General features: G+C 45.0%; 1 protein-coding gene across 6 annotated transcripts in view; it reads right to left on the reverse strand.

Moving 5' to 3' along the window:
* LOC142488333 (uncharacterized) overlaps nucleotides 1-20,775 on the reverse strand; it is an 86,248-nt gene that overhangs the window by 24,200 nt on the left and 41,273 nt on the right. For 5 of the 6 annotated variants that reach the window (XM_075588716.1, XM_075588713.1, XM_075588714.1 and 2 more), the window contains one exon: nucleotides 10,910-11,023. The exons of the other annotated variant lie outside the window; for it this stretch is intronic. In XM_075588716.1, the coding sequence (XP_075444831.1) occupies nucleotides 10,910-11,023 (114 nt within the window). The remainder of the gene's footprint in view (nucleotides 1-10,909; nucleotides 11,024-20,775) is intronic. 6 annotated transcript variants of the gene reach the window in all.

Consider the following 20,775-nt stretch of genomic DNA (forward strand, 5'->3'; position numbering starts at 1 on the left):
CAGAAACAGACAATGAAGTTCACAATTGTCTAGAGAATATACACAACACGACGTCAGTAAGGAGCGACTTAGAAAGTACGCCCATTAAGGAGGGAGATGTACTGTTTGTAGATGGTTCATGCTCCAAACCTGCAGATGGAGTATATCTGACAGGATTTGCAGTAGTTAGATTACCAGATGAAGTAGTCTGTTCTGGAGCATTACCATTTGTTTCAGCTCAAGCGGCAGAGTTAGTAGCATTGACAGAAGCATGTAAAGCATCATCACAAAATACGGTAACCATTTATACAGACTCTCGTTATGCATACGGAGTGGTACATGATTTTGGCGTGATATGGAAAAATCGTGGGTTTGTCAGTGCCAATGGTAAGGGCATATCACATGCCACATAGGTAGAGCAGTTACTGGACGCCATGTTGCTACACAGTAAACTAGCAATTGTCAAATGTAAAGGACATGCTGGAGGAGAAACAGATGAGGCCAGAATTAATAAGTTGGCTGATTTCCACGCTAAAGAAGCTGCACAATCACAAAAAATGTTTCCAGCATACGACACCACTATTGACACACAGCTCAATATGGTAATGACATGCCCCATCCCAGACTATGACCTTAAAATGTTACAGGAACTTGCAGAGGACAAAGATATAGAGTTATGGGAGAAAAAGGGTCTGAGCAAAGATGAAAATGGGGTTTGGATCACGGGTACAGTGATAGGTTTTCCCAAAGTAGCCAGCCCTATTCTAATCTCACTTTCATGGAATTGGGCATAAAGGAAAGAAATCAACAGGTGATCAGATTAAGGAATTGTTTTTAGTAAGAGACATTGATCAGGTAGTTGAAACACAACTAGCCAGATGTCTAACATGTATCAGAAACAACACGCAGGTCACACGATCTGCAAAATGTGAACATCTGCCGCCACCTACTGTCCCTATGGAACAAATACAAATTGACTTCACACAAATGCCAACAGCAGCGGGAAAGTTAAAATATCTACTTGTAATGGTAGATCAATTCAGTAAATGGGTAGAGGCATTCCCCACTGCAAATGAAAGTGCAAAGACAGTTGTAAAAATACTGTGTAAAGAAATTATTCCCAGATGGGGATGCCCACTTCAAATAAATAGTGACAGAGGAACACATTTTACATCTCAGGTAACTCAAGGAGTTGCTAAAGCCCTCGCTATAGATTGGAAGTTTCATATACCATATCACCCCCAATCTTCAGGTCAGGTAGAAAGGACTAATCGCACAATCAAGGATAAACTGCGTAAGGTGACAAATGGCACCTTATCGAGATGGCCAGATGTCCTTTCCGCAGTCCTTGCAGAAATCAGAATGACCCCGAATAGTACTACAAAATTGTCACCATTCGAAATTCTAATGGGGAGGCCGTTTCCAACTCCCAGGGCTCATGGTACGTATTGCCCAAAGGTAGCTGGAGACCTAGAACAAATACAGGAAAATTATGTTTATCATTTGATAGAGAAATTGAATAGTATCTATGGTGATGTTTCCTCTTCTCTTCCACTCCCTTCAGATAAGCCGACTCACCCTTTCCAGCCTGGAGACAAGGTGGTGATCAAGTGTCTCCCCACCAAAGGAGGGACTACAGAACCTCCCTACGAACTTCCAACCACCGTTCTAGCAGTAACCCACACCGCAGTACTGACTGAAGAATTATCGACATGGATTCATGCACCCCGAATCAAATCTACGGAGGAATAGACGCGCGGCGCCATGGGAAGCGGCTCACATATATATCTAGCTGTAATATGTAGTGTGCTCCCATTGTTTGTGTGGGCTTTCCACTAATTATAGTTCGCCAGGAAGCTCTCTATTTTTTGGGTCAAGGGGAAAGAGATAAATATCTCTCTCTTTGGGAACAAAATAATGATCATGCCAATATATTTCAGACAAAGACTGATTTCCCCATTCTGCTAGAAAAATATCACGCCCGCTCTAAACGTATGGTATCATTTTTAAAAGACACACAAACCAATATTTGGAAGTATTTGGCTACTGAAGTATTGAATACATCCCATTTCTGTTTATCAGACATGTCTAGCACCACAGACATAATCACCAGTTGTCTGATAGCAGTACCCACTCCAGTGGATATTTTGTTAAAGGTGTTCAGTGAAATCAACAATGATACAGAGGCAGAGGATAATGATGTACGACAACATTTCTCTGTATATGAATACTGTCAAGAATGCCCCAGTGTATTGGTGAATTATGGCCCAACATGACAAAGATTATTACCCGTAATGTCACACAGGGTGATGTATGTTATCTAATGACATATAATCCTGAAAGATTAGGCAAATGCAAACAAGTACAAATGACACCTTCAGCAACCACAAACATAACCCAAATATTGTGTAAATCGAACAGATGATAAATGCATCAACGTTAATAATACTATGAGCTGTAATCACACAATAGGCTCACCAAGCCACATATATTCTGTTAAACTTCCCGTAGGATGGATGTTTTCCTGTGATAATACTACATACTCTTATATACCTGGAAATATTTCTGGCGGACCATGTAACTCTCACAAGGTTAGGAATGATGATGTTTTCTCTAGAGCCTGGTCTACATCAGACTAAAATTAAACGGTCTACCCTTCCGGTTACTGAAGATTGCAATCCAAATGTGGTATTATTCTCAGAAGCTTAAATGATAAGTTTAGCAGTGTCATTTGTCGGAGTGCCTGCATTAGCCGCATATTCAGCAAAACATGTACGGAAACTAGCATGTGCTGTATCAAAAGGGTTAAATCACACCTCTCAAGCTCTAGAAGAATTAATGTTAGATTTGCAAGGTACACATGAAGCCATTTTACAAACCTGTGCAGCAATTGATTATCTTCTGCTTAAACATGAACATGGTTGTCAGGATTTTGATGGAATGTGTTGTTTCAATCTATCCGATCACTCCAACTCTGTCCAAAATCATATCTCCAATATTAGAAGTATTGTTGCAGGCATTACAGAAAGAGTTAATCAGTTTGATTGGACATTTGGGTTAGGTTCATGGATTGGAGAGTTGGAAAAGAAAATTATTATGGGATAAATATTCATTGTTTGCATGTTTGTAGTATTAGTTGCTATTTTTTCATGTTGCAGATTACTGTGTTCCTCATTATGTAGAATGATTATGCCTTCCACTAAATCGTCTAGTCACATGTATGCTTCACTGAACATTACTACCCCCATTCCCGGTCCTGCTACTTTGACATATAATGCTAGATCTGTAACGCCGAATGTCCTGATTCCGCTAGTGGAATATGATAATGTCCAAATTCAATACGACAACACTGCATAACAAGGGTTGTAATTTTATGACAATAGGAGGGAATTGATAATGTATATTTCAAGGGGGGACTCCATTTTGTCTGATATAGCCATTTTATACTAATGTCGCCATTTTGTTGTTTACTGCCTTTTAACCCAATTATGTTGGCTGAACTCCCAGAACATGGTCAGATAAAGAGTTCCTCAATAAAAGCAGGAAGTCCAAGCCACGTATGCAAGTCCAACATGTGTGCTATCTCAGCATTTCAAGCAAGAATATATGGCTTTGGTCAAGGACAAAGTATTGTAACTTTTCAGATAAATAACGTAATGTCAAAATATGGGGAGTAATCTTTTGCACGTATACACCCTCGCTCGGCTATATAAACCTGATTGTAACTAATAAAAAACAGAGTGAAGTAATTGATAAAGAGCATTCGTGTCTGACTCGTTTACTTCTTTCCTGAAAGTTTGACTTTTCCTGTCCAGCACCTTAGAGGGGTTTTGGCCTCCCGGGAGGATCTTCCGAGTTGAAGGGGACGATCCCTACTAACGTTTGAGTAGAGAATACATTTACAGACCCTTTTGCTGTTCTTGCTCTCGCTGGGAAGCATGGCCTGGCTGGACCTTAAGCCAGGAAGGTACTGTGCACCAATGCAAGGGGAGAAGGTAGTGCTGCCCTAACATCCAGTGGGAGGGATTGCTTGCGGGACACTGGGTTACAGGTGCCCAAGCACCCTAGGTACTATTGGGGTTAGCTAACCCAGGACTATTATTGCACTGTTGTTATTGTGTTTGTATTGCATTGCTGTGTTGCACATTGGTGTCTGTTGCTATACTGTGGGATCACAGTAAAGATGTATTGCATAACCTGTGTGAGTTTGATTTCTGGGTATACAGCATAGGTATACCGGTTCCCATAAGGAGCTATCCTGCCAACGCTGGGATTCTCGCGAGTGGAGGTGCTGCACTCATTCACCCAAGATTCCCCATATGCGGAGGCTTAGTCCCCTGTAAGCCAACAGATAGCACTGTAGCACATAACACCTGCATTTTGCCTTAGGGGTAGGGAAGGGGTGTTACATTTGGAGGCGCTGCTCAGATTCAGACCTCAGGTGCCCGGAACCAAAATGAAACCAAAAGTAATACCATATTTGTACCGTCAAGACAGGAGGTCCACCATTGGGCCATGGAGTTCCAGGTACCTCCCTGCCACGTGTGGCCGTCGGCCATGTCCTGGCCAATATCCATTCATACGTGTGCCTAGCTCTGTGGGGTTTGCCAGGGTTAGCCACAGCTCAGCCCCATAGCCAAAAGTGGGACCCCACTTCTACCTGGAGCATGGTCCTAGTTAATGCCCATTGTGATTTAAGCGAGGAGGGTGGGTCACAAGCCCTACCCAGTGGGTGTCCTATTATCTACCTCGCACTGATAGTCAAAATGGAGGACCCTAGCCCAGGGCCAGTCCCTAACTTGGACGTAGGAACTGACCTTCCCCCTTCCCCAGGAGGCCCCTGCAAGAGTGAGGCTAGCATAAAGTCCCGGCGAAGCAGACGATCTGGCTCTGAGGGAGAACCTGCGTTCGGAGAGTCAACACAGCTACTGGCTGACAAACTTGCGCAGTCATCACAAGCCCACCACAACCTCAAGCTAAAGGCTTTCTCTGGAGTGTGGCCTACGCTGTTGGGAGAAGAAGAGTTTGAGGAGTGGAGAGACCATGCGGTACAAGTGTTGCCAGAATGGTCCTGCTCTGATGCAGTCAAGAGGCAGTGGATCGTGGCATGCCTGCGGCCTCTGGCCGCCACTATAGTTTGGTTGTACCGTGAGTGTCATGCGGAGGCCAATGCCCAAGCCCTAATCCTGGCCTTAACTAAAGCTTACGGCACTAAGGACAATGCCATTGCTTTACTGGCCCAGTTCCACACCCTCAAACAAGATGAGGGGAAGAATTATCGGCGTTCCTTCGACGGCTTTAATTGGCACATTGGACCCTGATCTCAAAGAAGGCATTTGAGTGTCTGATCTAGATGACTTCCGAACCAAACATTTTCTGCGGGAGCGTTGCCTACACACCCGATTTCTCCTAGGATCAGCTGCACCATTTCTACGGAGAATCCTCCTAACTTTGAAGACTTAATGGATCAAGTGTAAGATCAAGAGGTTATCCTGCGGTTCCATACCCCCACCCAGGCTCCAGGCCCTAAGCCAGGGGTGGGGAACGTCAGGCCCGAGGGCTGTATAAGGCCCTTGAAATCATTTGGTCTGGCCCTGCTAAGGCAACTGCTATAACCGGGGTCGCGTAAAATTTTTTTTAAAATGGCCGCCGCGCGCCCGATCGGGAGGAGGTGGTGTGAGGCGCCAGCAGCCCTACGCGATCCCCAGCAGCCACCGTACTAGCCTCAGCAGCCACCGTACTTCCCCGCACTCCCCCCGCACTTCCCCCATGCTTCTCCAGCAGTTCCCCCTCGCACTTACCTCAGCATCCGCCCTACACGATCCCCCCAGCAGCAGCAGCAACTACCAGAGGTAGGTGGGTGGGGTTCTGTGTGCCTACATGCCTGCCGTGTGCCTGCCTGTCTGTATGGCCCGCGAACGATGTTATAAATATCCAAATGGCCCTTGGCAGAAAAAAGGTTCCCCACCCGTGCCCTAAGCCATGGGCAGACATGGCCAGCTCCGCGAAGGGGGCAGTTGGCGGGAAAGTACTCCAGAATTGCCCCGACAGGCTCTCCCAACGCCTGCTCAAGCATACCGAAGCCTGGTTCTTTTCAGTCCAGGACTCGAATGTACCATCACTGCTATGAGTACGGGGGAGAGGCATGTATAAGGAGAAACTGCCATCAGAAGGTAACTACTAAGAGTCAGTGTCCTTGACTTTCGTTACTCACACAGAGGTTCAGTCGCCCGACGACCGGAGGAGTGCGGCACCTGCCAGTCCTGAGAAGGAGCTCCCAGCTGACCTCTCCAGTCGAATTGGCCCCACAGCACTGATCTGAGTACTAATATAAAAAAATTATGCTTCGGCTCTATTGGACACCGAGTCTCAGGTGACCATTGTCTATTGATCCTTCTACGACCGTCATCTGCAGCATCTACCGCTGAAGTCGGCGGAGAGACCATGACCGTATGGGGCCTCAGTAGCCAGATTTAGCCGATCGACGGTGTGATCAAGGTAGAGATGAACCTAACCCAACTCAATACCATAGTGGAAAAAGAGATGGCGCTGGATGGACTTGTAACAATGGTAGAGATGGTATTATACTCACTATATAGGAGGAAGTGACGCCTGCTGCTGGAGTATCTAGCAGGGAATCTTCAATTCCCCTATGTATACAGAAAGGAATAAGGTTATATATACTCCTGCGTACATAATCAGTTAAAAAAGAACCCTAGTTCTTAGAGGTCAAGAGATTTTAGCCACATATTTTTGCTTTAATTGCTGAGATAGCACACATGTTAATCTTGCATATGTGGCTAGACTTCCTGCTTTTATTAAGGGGCTCTGATCTGACCATAGTCTAGGAAATCAGCCAATATTAACTAGGTTAAAATTCAGTAAACAACAAGATGGCGGCGTTAGTACAAAATGGTTATAATATCAAAATGGAGTCCCCCCTGTCTAATATACATTATCAGATTGCATTGTATCTTGTTTATAATTGTTTCTTTTATTTTGAACATTGATTTGGCATTGTGTTACATGATGCATTATGCATCATGTACACACTGTACAATTCAATTGTTTGATTGGCATTTGGTATATACTTATTTGGCTAGGTGCTGTGCTTTCTTGGGTGATGAGATTTATTTTGTTTTGCAATATTTTGAGATGCAATGTGCTGTTTTGATTTTTTTTTTTTTTTTTTTGAGATGCAATGTGATTTGATATTCAGATGTGCTGATTTTATTTGTTTATGTTTTGGTAATCCTTAACCATTTATTTGTATATTGGCTAATCATGAGCTAAATATACATACATACATACATACATACCACGTTTTAAGCTATGGTGGATGAAAAAGGCAACAAGAAACCTCCGACGTATTGCACATAGCAATATTTTTTTCACCCATCATAACTTAAAACGTGATGGTAAACCCTACAGCCTTGAAAATGCAAAGCCAGCAGTACAACCAACTCAACACTGATGATAGCCATTAAGGTTGAAACATGTCTGTGAATGGTTTCTCTGGCTTTGCATCTGATTCCCATGCTGTGCTTTAAAGCTGTGTTAACAGCGAGCATTAGCTTATATGGGCTCCATGTAACAATGGTTTTTCGGATAAAAGGTGATACATTGTGTGCTCATTTGCATGTAATTTCCCAGAATCCCTTGCTGCAATGGAAGCACTGTATGCTGGGGATAATGGTGAAAGGCAGGGTTGCAGACCTGCCTAAGACATGTGAATGTGCTCACAAGTGATCTTTTTATTTGAGATATATACATACACACACACACTAACACACACACACTCACACACACATACACACACATGATGAAGCCAATGTACAAATAAAAGGGTGAAGGGTGGGGGCACTTGCCTGGGGAGGGTGGTTAGGCCTCGTGCGTGGGTATCGGGCAGTGTGGGTTAACCACTTAATTATTTTTGCAGGTTATTAACCGCTACAGTGATTAAGGGGTTAAATGACATTAGAATGTATTTGCAATGTATTTTTCTGGCAACGGAGGAGGACAGGGACGTTGGTGGCTGTCGGACGGCATTCATATTGCTGTGATACGTAGAACTGTATTTTTTTAAATTTATTTATACCTTTAATGTGTTTAATAATGGACAAATAATTTATTATCCATATATGGATAATAGTTATTTTGCCCATTACTGTACTGTATTTTTTTAAATTTATTTATACCTTTAATGTGTTTAATAATGGACAAATAATTTATTATCCATATGTGGATAATCGTTATTTTGCCCATTACTGTACTGTATGTGTTTGGTGGTAGGGTGGGGGGGGGGTATTAATTTATTTAAATGTATATGACATGTTTATTTTTTTTACATACAGGGATGGTTCCTTAGATCTGCGGGGACCTCTGGAGACCACCTTTGGACTCACGGACGCCCACGGGTACCACCTGCGGACCCACCTACGGGGGACACCTGCAGGGAAGAACCGGGGGCCCCCAGACACCCACGGGCCCACCCGTTGACCCCATGTGGGGCCCATGGTGACCCACAGGGAGCACCTGGAGGCCCATGGCGCCTGGCGGGGACACCCTGAGACCCCCAGACCCTGTGGGCACCCCCCTCTGGTGCACTGTGGGCCTGCGAACACCCGTCGAGACCACCGGGGACTACTGTATGTCTGGGGTATGAATCCTGTATGTAAAATAATAAATAATGTTTTTATGGGGGTACAGTGGGTGGGTGGGTTATGTCTTAATGTTTATTAAAGCTGCAGTTCAGTCTTTTTTTTAATTTATTTTTGTACTTCAATAATTTCATGTGGGCAATCTCTAATTACCTAAAGAACTGTATAGCTGCAGGTCAATTCGTTCTCCATGTATTGATCGGTGAAATTTGGTGACATAATTAGTGAAGGGATCTGTTTATATTCTGCTTCAGTCCGTCAGTGGAAGTTCATGAATATTCATGAGCACTCCTGCACTGACATGTGCTAGAGGGAGGGCAGGGCTGACAAAGGGGTGTGCCAGGGCTTGTGACAGGACATGAAGGGGCAGTGCCTTAGCAAATGCTTGTTAAAATAGAATACAAGCAAATTGGTCTTTCAAAGTTGTTTTTTTAAAAACAGAAAATGCTAAATGTATTTTTTCTTACTACAGAAATGATTTATTAAAAAAACCACACATGCAGGATATTGACTGAACTGCAGCTTTAAATATGAATGTTTATTGTGGGGCTATTCTGTGTATTGTTTTTATTGTGGGTAGTGGGGGTGGGGAAGGGGGTATTGTCCTCAAGGGTGGGTGGGTAGGCCTCCCGGGTGGGTAGTGGGGGAGGCTGGTTTAACCCCTTAATTACTATAGCGGTTAATAACCGCTTAGGTGATTAAGGGGTTAGGGAACATTAAATTGGCTCTTTTTATTCTTGTGTATGTTTTTCAGCACCAGAGAGCAGGGACGGGGTGAGGATGAGGACGGCCTTCATTGTGGCAGCCGGGCAAGGTTGAGTGCATTATGTATTTATTTTATTTATTGTGATTATTGTATTTGAAATGGGCAAATGCATTATTATCCATATGTGGATAATAGTAATTTTGCCCATTACTATACTGTATGTGTTAGGGGCTGAGCACTTTGCGCTCTTAAAGCCATCGCTTAGTGAATAGGCCCCTTAGCCTTTTTAACATGACCCCGTCTATTTATTTGTTTCAGTACAGACACTTAGCTAAACTTCGCAAATTCCTATATAAAAAAAAAGTGTACCCATGCCTGGTTTTGGCTACCAGTCTGCCCTCCCTGTCAGACACGTCCTTGTAACAGTGCAAGCAATGACAAGACCAATCCTGGGTTTTCCCCACAGAAGCAGCTCCCTTGAGTGACAGAGGAGGATGTGGGACTAGGCATGTGTTCTGCCCAACCCTGGGTTCAGACCTGGTACCTTCTTCCCTTGTACTTAAGGGGCTGCACTACTACATTTAGCAGTGCCTCTCCCCGCTTGAGAGAAGCTGCTAACACACAGCAGTGTCTGTGCATTGGCACCTTCTGTTCCTCTTCCCCTCGGGGGAGAGTGTGTGAAACCATTCCCCTGATTCTACTAGAGGACTAGGGAAGAGTAAGGACTGCCTCAGATGCCCTTGGTCTGGAGTGTAGGTCCAGGGACCATCCAGAGGTTGAACACCTGTGTGTGAGCTGTATTGGGCAGAAGCCTATGTTATACTGTGAGGAAGCAAGAGAATGAAGAAGTTCCAGTTTAATATACTCCAGCCTAGTGTGCAATCTTTCTGGGGGGAGTGGAGTAGTTCTTTTGCAGGAGAGTGCCTTCATACATCTGGAGCCTGCAGCAGATGGAGGCGCTGTACTGTCAGAGATAGAGACCCATGATGTACCCCAGAAGCCTATCCTGTTCTCCCCAGCAACATGTAACGCTCGGCCAGCCCACAAGCCAGACGAGACCCCGGGACTGAGGTGGAAAGGAGTAATACCACACAACTAGCAGTAAACGGGGGCACGGCCAGTGTGTGGAAGTAGCGCAGGTGGTCCTGGAAACAAAAATAGAATGGGTACCGTACGTGCCAACTCCAGCATAGAAAAGTAAAGTCCGTAAGCCAATGGTCGTGGAATGGAGAGAGCAGCGTAGTAGAGTGTCAGTAAGCCTGGGTCGTGGAGTCTTCCCAAATGCACAAAATCCCATGCAAATTTGCGAGTTTTCCCAAATCCACTACATCCCATCCATTGATGGTCAGAGACCCATAACTCTGCATTTCCAACCTTTATACTTATTTGAGAGAGAGAGACATATTGCTCCTCTACTTCTGCTGCATGTGGCTTGTTCCAGAACACCCAGCATATCTAAGGACTTCCAATGAGAGGTAATTAACCCTGAATATTCCCGAAAGGTGACCAAACTACCTGGTACTAGATAACCTTAATCTACATAAAAGCATGAGGAGGTACTCACCATCGACCGGAAATGTAACCATTTCACTCTTCATTGTGGTTAGATGATCCTCAGTGTTCAGCTCTTCTCTCTCTGACTTAATCTCTAACCTCTCTGGTACAATCACTGGGAAACCTGCAAACAAGAATAGGAAAATCCATCATGTAAAGCTGGAAGTGGAATCTCTTCTTGTGATATCACTACATAGACATACTTTATACTGATTCCTGAGGGGAGAAGTAACCGGTTTGTACTTAATTATTAACCCTGAGTGATGAAGGTTATCACCGAGTGCTGAACACATGTTGAAGTTTTTGTTGCTCCCAATGTTGAAACCTCAATAATAATCATGGACGGCCCTCTGCGGATTCAAACATAGCATGTTAGAGAGAGAGGTCCTCCTAAGCCTGGCCATACTGCCCCCTTCTACATTATTGTTGGCAGGACTATCATAGACCCAGTATCACAAGCAAGCTGCACCTCTTCTAAAGTAAAGTTTTTACTTTCTACCTTTCTGAAGATGATACAGGAATTCCAAATTGCCCAGTCACAGTTAGAAACATATCTCACAGATCACATCGCGTGAGATCTTTTGCTAGCTAGGACCACGGTGTTATAGTGATGACCACTTTATACTGCATACGGGGCAAGGACACTACAGACCACCTACAGATGCAGCGGCCATTATTTTAACAAATCACGGCGCCGTTTTCGTGTGCGCTGCTGTACTCCACGCGGCAATAACGCGGCCAATCACCCCAGGCACACGTGTTTATCGTGGTTGCTTTGTTTGAATTTCATGGATTGTGGGCAATTAAATGCAATGAAATGAATGAATTGTAATGTGTACAGTACTGTGCCACTGTGTCAATTTCAGGTGTTTAAAAGACAGAACACTAAAATGCCATTTTATGCACTCACATCTTAACGCGGTACGGTTGGAAGAGATCGCGCACCATCACATGGGTATTCAGAGGTATACACCGTGTGATTTGTTCGAATAATGGCCGCTGCATCTGTACGACCCCAGGTTCCATTTAAGCAGTCTCCCTCTGAGGACCCGGGAAAGTGAGTATATGAACTCCATATGTGGCTTCAGATATATCTGCTGTTGATAGTATTTATCCTGTCTACAAGCAATGCACATATAATTTACCCAGCCTAGAAATATTTCAAAGCAAGCATAAACCAACCTCACACTGAGGATACCCATCAAGGTTGAAACATGTCTGTGAGTGGTTTGTACTTGCTTTGCTAGTCCCATGCTGTGCTTAAAAGCTGTGTGAACGGCAATACATCTGCTTAAAATGGGTGCCATGTGAATGGATATTCCAGGCAAAAGTTGACACGTGTGCTCATTTGCATTTCATTTCCCAGACTCCCTTGCTGCAGTGGGAGCACTGTATGTTAGGTGATAATGGTTGAAAGGCAGGGTTGCAGACCTGTCTAAGACATGTGAATGTGCTCACAAGTTATATTCTTTATTGGCTATATGCCAACGGTGGAGGTTTTTTGTTGCCTTTTTCACCACCATAACTTAAAAAAAAAAAGTCCTTGGTTACCCATTCTGAAAATGAACCTGCTACTTACCCCAATTCTGCCATTTATTGTGGCCTCAAGCATTTCTTTCTCTACTGAATGTTGGTGAAGCGAGCTGAAAACCAGTACACCCAGCACCACTCAGTCTAATGGCAAATATCACAACTTTACAGCCTGCAAACAATTATTAACAGGTATATAGTATTTATACTGTTAATCTCTTTAGCAGGGCACATTGAATTCAACCCAGGCCCCCCCTTTTCACCTCAGTCCCATACCATTGATAATGGCCCTTTCAATTGACAAAAAGGGCTCTGTACAACCATATAAAAAAGTCAGAGTGTCTGACGAAACACGTCAGGACAGTAGCGCCGACATTACGTCATCATCAAGGGTCGGAAGGAGTGGCAAGCTTCCAGCCCTGCTGCACACAGCCCCAGAGTTGGCGCGGATGATAGCCGATCTGGTCTGGAGGGACTGATTACCTAGGACTTCTGCAATTATCAGTTTTAATACCATCCATGAGGTCTGAAGCATTGGAAAACGAGCTGGCAGCGTCTGATACATCTGATGCTGTAGGAGATCTTGCCGTGCTGTTCCCGTGGTGGTGATATACAATATATATATATATTGTGACAAACGGCTTACTCCGGGGCTCCGTCGTTTGTCCGGGACTGTTTAGAACACGGTCTTTTAGGGTAGGTTAAATGATGAGGCGTCACGTACTGTTCCTTTAAACAGGCTATGCCTGGTTTATTCAGTCCCAGGCACTGAGACTGCCACAGTGCATACAACAGAAAACAGATCAAAACAAAAGCTGCTCACCTGAGCGATAACTTAACTTAGATATCCCTGACTCAGGGTTGGAAGTGGCTTTTCCACTTCCAACATCAAAACACAGTACTTTTGCAGTCTTACACAAATGAACAGAAAGATTGAACCTGTTTGGGGAAGAGGCTTCTCCCCTCTGTAGTTCAGCAGCCTTCCAGCCTCCTGGCTCTTGTGGGGAGCCCAGAGCAAACAGGAAATCAGTCTTTCATACCTGATTCCTAATTAGCATAACAGGTGACAGAAATCAGGCAGCAGACAAACTCTGGTCTGGATCTCTCATCCCTCAGTTCCAGCGCTTGCCAAACTGTGGGATGGAGTGTATGTATTATAAGGCTGCACTCCCAGGCCAAACAGGATAGAAACTGTCTAGTATCCTGGGAGCCCTATATACGGAATTTATTACCATCCCCTGGTTTCTGTCACATATCCTCCCCCCCAGCTCAGACCTCGAGGGATGAGCGACCATGGATATTAGGGAGTGCATCCTTGACAACCCGTCAGCATTGCCATGTTTGTGCCCTGACCTGTGTTCCACAGAAAATTTAAAGGGTTGTAGGCTTAGGAACCACCTGGTCACTCTAGCATTCTTTTCCCTGTTTTGACACATCCAGGTAAGGGGTGCATGATCTGTGACCAACCGGAATTTTCTCCCCAACAGGTAGTATTTGAGCGTCTCTACAGCCCACTTTATTGCGAGACACTCTTTCTCTACTATGGAGTAATTTTTCTCCTGGGGATTTAGTTTCCTACTTAAATAAAGGATGGGGTGCTCCTCACCTTGAGACTCCTGGGAGAGTACCGCCCCCAGCCCTACCTCAGATGCGTCGGTTTGGACTACGAACTCTTTGGAGAAGTCAGGTGTGACCAACACTGGTTGGGCACAGAGAGCTTCTTTCAGGCTTCTAAAGGCCTGTTCGGTTTCGGGGGACCACTTTACCATTAGCGGTCCTCTTGCTTTTGTGAGGTCAGTTAGTGGGGTTGCCTTAGTTGCAAAATTGGGAATAAATCTTCTATAGTACCCAATTAACCCCAAAAAGGTCCTTACTTGTTTTTTTGTAACTGGCCTTGGCCAATTTTGTATCGCCTCCACTTTGAGTGTTTGGGGTTTGAGTAAACCTCTGCCAATAGAATATCCCAGATACTTGGCCTCCTCCAGACCAATAGTGCATTTAGCGGGGTTAGCAGTTAGTCCAGCAGACCGGACTGCGTCAAGCACAGCTTGGACCTTTGGAAGGTGGGATTGCCAATCTTCACTATGGATTACCACATCATCCAGGTAGGCGGCAGCATACCGAGCATGTGGTTTTAAAATTTTATCCATCATTCTTTGGAATGTGGCGGGAGCTCCATGTAAGCCAAAAGGCAACACCTTATACTGAAAGAGGCCGTCTGGGGTTGAGAAGGCTGTCTTTTCTTTTGCCCTTTCTGTGAGGGGAACCTGCCAGTACCCTTTTGTTAGGTCTAGGGTTGTGAGATATCGGGCTTTGCCCAGTCTCTCTACAAGTTCATCTACCCTGGGCATAGGATAAGTATCAAATTTTGACACCGCGTTTAGTTTCCGGTAGTCATTACAAAACCTTGTTGTACCATCTGGCTTTGGGACTAAGACTATAGGGCTGTTCCACCCACTTTGGGATTCCTCAATTACACCTAGTTTTAGCATTTTTTTAACCTCTAAACTTATAGCCTTTCTTTTGGCCTCTGGGATTCGGTACGGTTTAAGGTTAACTCGGACCCCCGGTTCAGAGACTAGGTCATGTTCAATTACGCTAGTTCTACCTGGCCGTATAGAGAAGATTTCTTTGTTTCTTTTCACTAAATTCTGAACCTCTCGTTTCTGATGAACAGACAGGGTTTCAGCTATGCTAACCTCTGGGTCAGTTTCTTGATTCTCTGACGGACCTGGGGGTACTAGGGTTAACAAGACTTCTCTATCTTTCCAGGGCTTGAGTAGGTTTATATGGTAAATTTGCTCAGGTTTCCTCCTACCTGGCTGTCTTACCTTATAATTTACTTCTCCCACTCTTTCCAAGACCTCATATGGCCCATGCCATTTAGCAAGGAATTTACTCTCCACGGTGGGAACCAGAACTAGTACCCTATCACCTGGAGAAAAAATTCTGACCCTAGCACCCTTATTATATGTATTCCTCTGTGCTTCTTGAGCTTTCTCCATGTGTTCCCTCACTATGGGTAGGACTGCAGCAATGCGGTCCTGCATCTGGGCAACATGCTCTATTACACTTCTGTAAGGGGTAACCTCGTGTTCCCAAGTCTCTTTGGCTATATCCAGTAAGCCCCTTGGGTGTCGGCCATACAATAGTTCAAACGGGGAGAAGCCAGTGGATGATTGGGGAACTTCCCTAATGGCAAATAACAGGTACGGTAACAAACAATCCCAGTTTTTCCCATCTTTATCAACCGCCCGCCGTAACATGCTCTTTAAGGTTTTATTGAACCTTTCCACTAAACCATCTGTTTGTGGATGATAGACTGAGGTTCTGAGATGCTTGATTTTTAGGAGTTTACATAGCTCTTTCGTTACTTGGGACATAAATGGTGTTCCCTGGTCAGATAGAATCTCTTTAGGAATCCCGACCCGGGAAAACAGAACTACTAACTCTTTTGCTATGTTTTTAGCAGAGGTGCTACGTAGGGGAACTGCCTCCGGATATCGGGTGGCATAATCTAATATTACCAATATATGCTGATGTCCCCTAGCAGACTTTATTAGGGGTCCTACTAGATCCATAGCAATCCGGTCAAATGGTACCTCTATTATGGGAAGGGGTACCAATGGGCTGCGGTACGCCTTGAACGGGGCGGTGATCTGACATTCTGGGCATGAGGAACAATAATTCGTAATTTCTGCCAGAACCCCAGGCCAATAGAAGCTTCGGAGAACCTTTTCTTTTGTCTTTTCCACCCCTAGGTGTCCCCCCAATGGATGACTATGTGCGAGGTGTAATACTACGTTACGGAATGTCCGTGGTACCAACAATTGTTTAGTTGTAACTGATTTCCTTTTATCAACCCGATATACTAGGTCGTTCTCTACCTCGAAGTAGGGGTAAGCAAGTGACCTATCTGGTTGGCCAAGAGTACTATTCAGGTCCCGTATATTTCCCCTTGCTACCGCTAATGTGGGGTCCTCCCACTGGGCCTTCTTAAAACTCCCAGGACTGACCTCTAGGTCAGCGAGGGTCTTATCCGGTTCTGGGGTGGTAAGTGTCTGCTCAACATCTTGATTTGGGGTATTCCCTACCAAAGTAGTGATGGGGAAGGGAATTTTACAGCACTCCTCCTTTTCCCCCTTCTTATTTGGGCCCTCGTCAACCTCCATTTCTGAAAAAGGGAAAGGATTTGTTTCTTCTAATACTTCGTTATGGTCCGCTATTGAACTCTGGGCGCTATTCTGATCGGGGGACCACATTTTTAGAAAATGGGGAAAGTCGGTCCCTATTAACACATCATGTGCCAGTTTGGGTACAATACCCACCTTGAAATCTAAAGAACCAAACTCTGTTTCAAAAAAAACATCAACAGTGGAATATTCATGATTATCCCCATGTATACAACAAATTGCCACTCTTTGTGAACTGTTTTCCTGTTTCTTCTTAATGGGCAAGAGGTATTCGGACACTAGTGTGACCATGCTCCCAGAGTCAAGAAGTGCCCGAACCCTCTTACCATTAACCTTTACAAATGCCCACAGATGGTTATTCAAGGGGTCCTCTGGGCTAGGGCCCATACATTGGGACAACAGCGAATAAGGTTCCACGCTGTTGCATTGCATGGGCTCATCATTTAGTGGGCAGATTTTTGCTGTGTGGCCCCTCTCATGACAATTTACACATTTAGGTACATAGTCTGTGTCCCACTTAGAGCCTTTTCCCGGCTCCCCATGTTGGCTATTGCCCTTAGTGTGCGAACCACTGTTGCTGGTGCTGCGTGAAGGTGGTCGCCGCTCTTCAGCGCCCCTTAACCCCGGTACCCTTTTACCGTCTCTGGAAGAGTCCTGGAACCTCGGGTAGTGGGGTTGCTCCACGACTGTGGGTTGCGGGTGCTCTTCTGCTGCATTGTACCTTTCTACGAGGGCCACAAGCTCATCCGCATTGTGGGGGTCACTCCGACTGACCCAACGGCGTAAGGCAGAGGGAAGTTTCCTCAAGAACTGGTCCATGACCAACCGTTCCACGATGTGGCTGGCTGAGTTGATCTCGGGTTGTAGCCACTTCCGGGCGAGGTGGATGAGGTCATACATCTGGCTTCGGGTGGCTTTATCCATCGTGAAGGACCATGCGTGAAACCTTTGGGCGAGAACAGCCGTGGTTACGCCGAGGCGGGCGAGGATCTCGAACTTCAATTTTGCATAGACGTTAGCTTCGGCTGGCTCTAGATCAAAGTAAGCCTTCTGGGGTTCGCCGCTTAGGAAGGGTGCGATTAGACCAGCCCACTCAGCTTCTGGCCATCCCTCTCTCTGTGCCGTGCGTTCAAACGTGAGAAGATAGGCTTCCACATCATCCGAGGGTCCCATCTTCTGAAGGTAGTGGCTTGCCCTGGTCATTTTCGGTACTGGGGCTGCCGCTGCCAGTGGAAGGTTACTGATAGTCCCCCTTAGGATCTCGAGTTCCTGCTGTAAGCCCTGAGCGAACCGCTGTTGCTCCTCTCTCAGCAAGCGGTTTGTCTCTTGCTGGTTTGCATTCGCGTTTTGCAGGGCTTCATTCGTCTGTTGCTGGTTTGCATTCGCCTGTTGCTGGTTGGCATTCGCCTGTTGCTGGTTGGCATTAATCTCTTGCTGGGCTATTAGCAGCTGTTGCTGGGCTGCATTCGTCTGCTGCTGGTTTGCATTAGTTTCTTGCTGGGCTATTAACAGCTGTTGCTGGGTTTCATTCACGTCTTTCTGGGCAGCGACATTGCGTACCAGCGCACCAACCACGTCTTCCATCTTGTTTGCAGAGGATGAAAAAAACTTTTTTTTTTTTTTTTCAAAGTTCTTCAACCCGCAGACCCCCTAGTGCTCTGCCCGCATTCTCCACCATATGTGACAAACGGCTTACTCCGGGGCTCCGTCGTTTGTCCGGGACTGTTTAGAACACGGTCTTTTAGGGTAGGTTAAATGATGAGGCGTCACGTACTGTTCCTTTAAACAGGCTATGCCTGGTTTATTCAGTCCCAGGCACTGAGACTGCCACAGTGCATACAACAGAAAACAGATCAAAACAAAAGCTGCTCACCTGAGCGATAACTTAACTTAGATATCCCTGACTCAGGGTTGGAAGTGGCTTTTCCACTTCCAACATCAAAACACAGTACTTTTGCAGTCTTACACAAATGAACAGAAAGATTGAACCTGTTTGGGGAAGAGGCTTCTCCCATCTGTAGTTCAGCAGCCTTCCAGCCTCCTGGCTCTTGTGGGGAGCCCAGAGCAAACAGGAAATCAGTCTTTCATACCTGATTCCTAATTAGCATGACAGGTGACAGAAATCAGGCAGCAGACAAACTCTGGTCTGGATCTCTCATCCCTCAGTTCCAGCGCTTGCCAAACTGTGGGATGGAGTGTATGTATTATAAGGCTGCACTCCCAGGCCAAACAGGATAGAAACTGTCTAGTATCCTGGGAGCCCTATATACGGAATTTATTACCATCCCCTGGTTTCTGTCACAATATATATATACACACATATATACATACATACATACATACATATACACACATGCCTGTTATTCTTTTTTGTTTGTGAGTGAGCTTGTTTCCATCTCCTCATTATTTTTATTAAATATTTTTTACGCTATGGGCTGTGCGCTCTCTCTTTTTTTGTCTTAGATTTCTGTGGAATTGGTTCTCCCGCTGAAAGCTGCCCCACACCCATTCAGGCGTTCACATTGGATTTGACATTCATATAGGAGTGGATTAGTATTACTATTTCATTCCCTGTTATTGCTTTATCTTTTTTATTTTTTCTATTTGTATTATTTATATATTAATTTGTGATTTATTATAATTTATCATTTGGTGCTACTAATTTCTGATGTATATTTATACTGTTAATCTCTTTATCAGGGCACATTGAACTCAACCCAGGCCCCCCTTTTCACCTCAGTCCCAAACCCTTGATAATGGCCCTTTCAATTGACAAAAGGGCTCTGTACACCCATATAAATATTCAAAGCCTGCTGCCCAAACTGGGTGAACTAAGGGCATGGTGCCTCGTACATAAGCGTAAAGCCATAATTCTCACCAAAACATGCCAAACTCTTAAAACCCTCGATGTTTCCATTCAGGGATACTCCATTTTTAAGAAAGCTAGGTCAAAGAAAGGAGGAGGGGTGTTATTTTATATTGAAGACTACTTACAATTTACACTTGTAAATTGCCCCTCAAGCCCATCTATTGAAAGGCTAGTTGGTAAAATGTGTCTCCCCTTCTCTAAGCCCATTATTATTGCTGGTATCTACCGCCCCCTTAAATCCCAACTACAATGCCTGACTGATATCCCTCTTTTTTGGCCCAATGTCTTCTCTGAATGGGATAAGTGAGCTGTTAGTTCTTGGGGATTTGAAACTCAATTGGCTTGATCCTAAAAACAACAACATCTGCGCACAATTCCAGTCACTAAATTTAATCCAACTAATTTCCCAACCCACACGGACAAACCTAAAATCTGGCAACCATTCTTGAAAGATTGTATACTATCCTCTTGTCCAAACAGAATCCAATACAGTACTCTGGTATCTCCTACCTGACATTGTAAGTGGCCATGCAATAGCTTATTGTGTAAGGAAAAATCAAACAACTCGTCAAGCCCTAAAGTTCTACTCGCTCAAAAATGTACAAACTTTAACCCACAATTTCTGGCTGACCTTATCAACTACCCTTGGTACCGAAACAACCCTGACCTGACCCTGATCCTGCACTTGATTATTTCCAGAGTACTTAAAACTCTGTGATACCCCAGCTCTGCAGAATAAGAGTACGGGGGATACACCTTCCATTGGTTACAACCGTATTATATTTTTCCGTTTTATGGCTGCCTTGTGGAAAAGTTACGTTAGGCTACTGTAGGTCCCCAGTGGCCACGGCGTGCGCGCCGCACACACGGTACAGTCTTTTATGGGGCAGGCTCCAGTCGGCATGATGTGCGACCGCCTTGGCCAAAAAACAAGATTTTTGTCATTTGGAGCAGCGGCCGAGCATTGGCTGTGTCACAGCGGCTGAAGGTGAACCAGCCGCGTGACGTCATGGCCACGCACCTGCTACGCCCCCTCGTCGGATCTTCTGCTCATCACGGGAAGCACAACCGCAGACCACTGGTAGCATGGTTGGTATCTGAAACCTTCCTTTGACACCTTCTGGTAAAATTAAGAGGGCATCTGCATCAAAACTTGCAGAATGGGTGTCTGCTGCTTGGAAGAAAATACCAAAAACAATAGTAGAGCACTCATTTAAGAAGTGCTGCATCACAAATTCACTTGATGGTACAGAGGACGATCTTCTGTGGGAAAACACTGACCTC

This window comes from Ascaphus truei, chromosome 2, assembly GCF_040206685.1.
Source record: "Ascaphus truei isolate aAscTru1 chromosome 2, aAscTru1.hap1, whole genome shotgun sequence".
NCBI classification, from domain to species: Eukaryota; Metazoa; Chordata; class Amphibia; order Anura; family Ascaphidae; genus Ascaphus; species Ascaphus truei.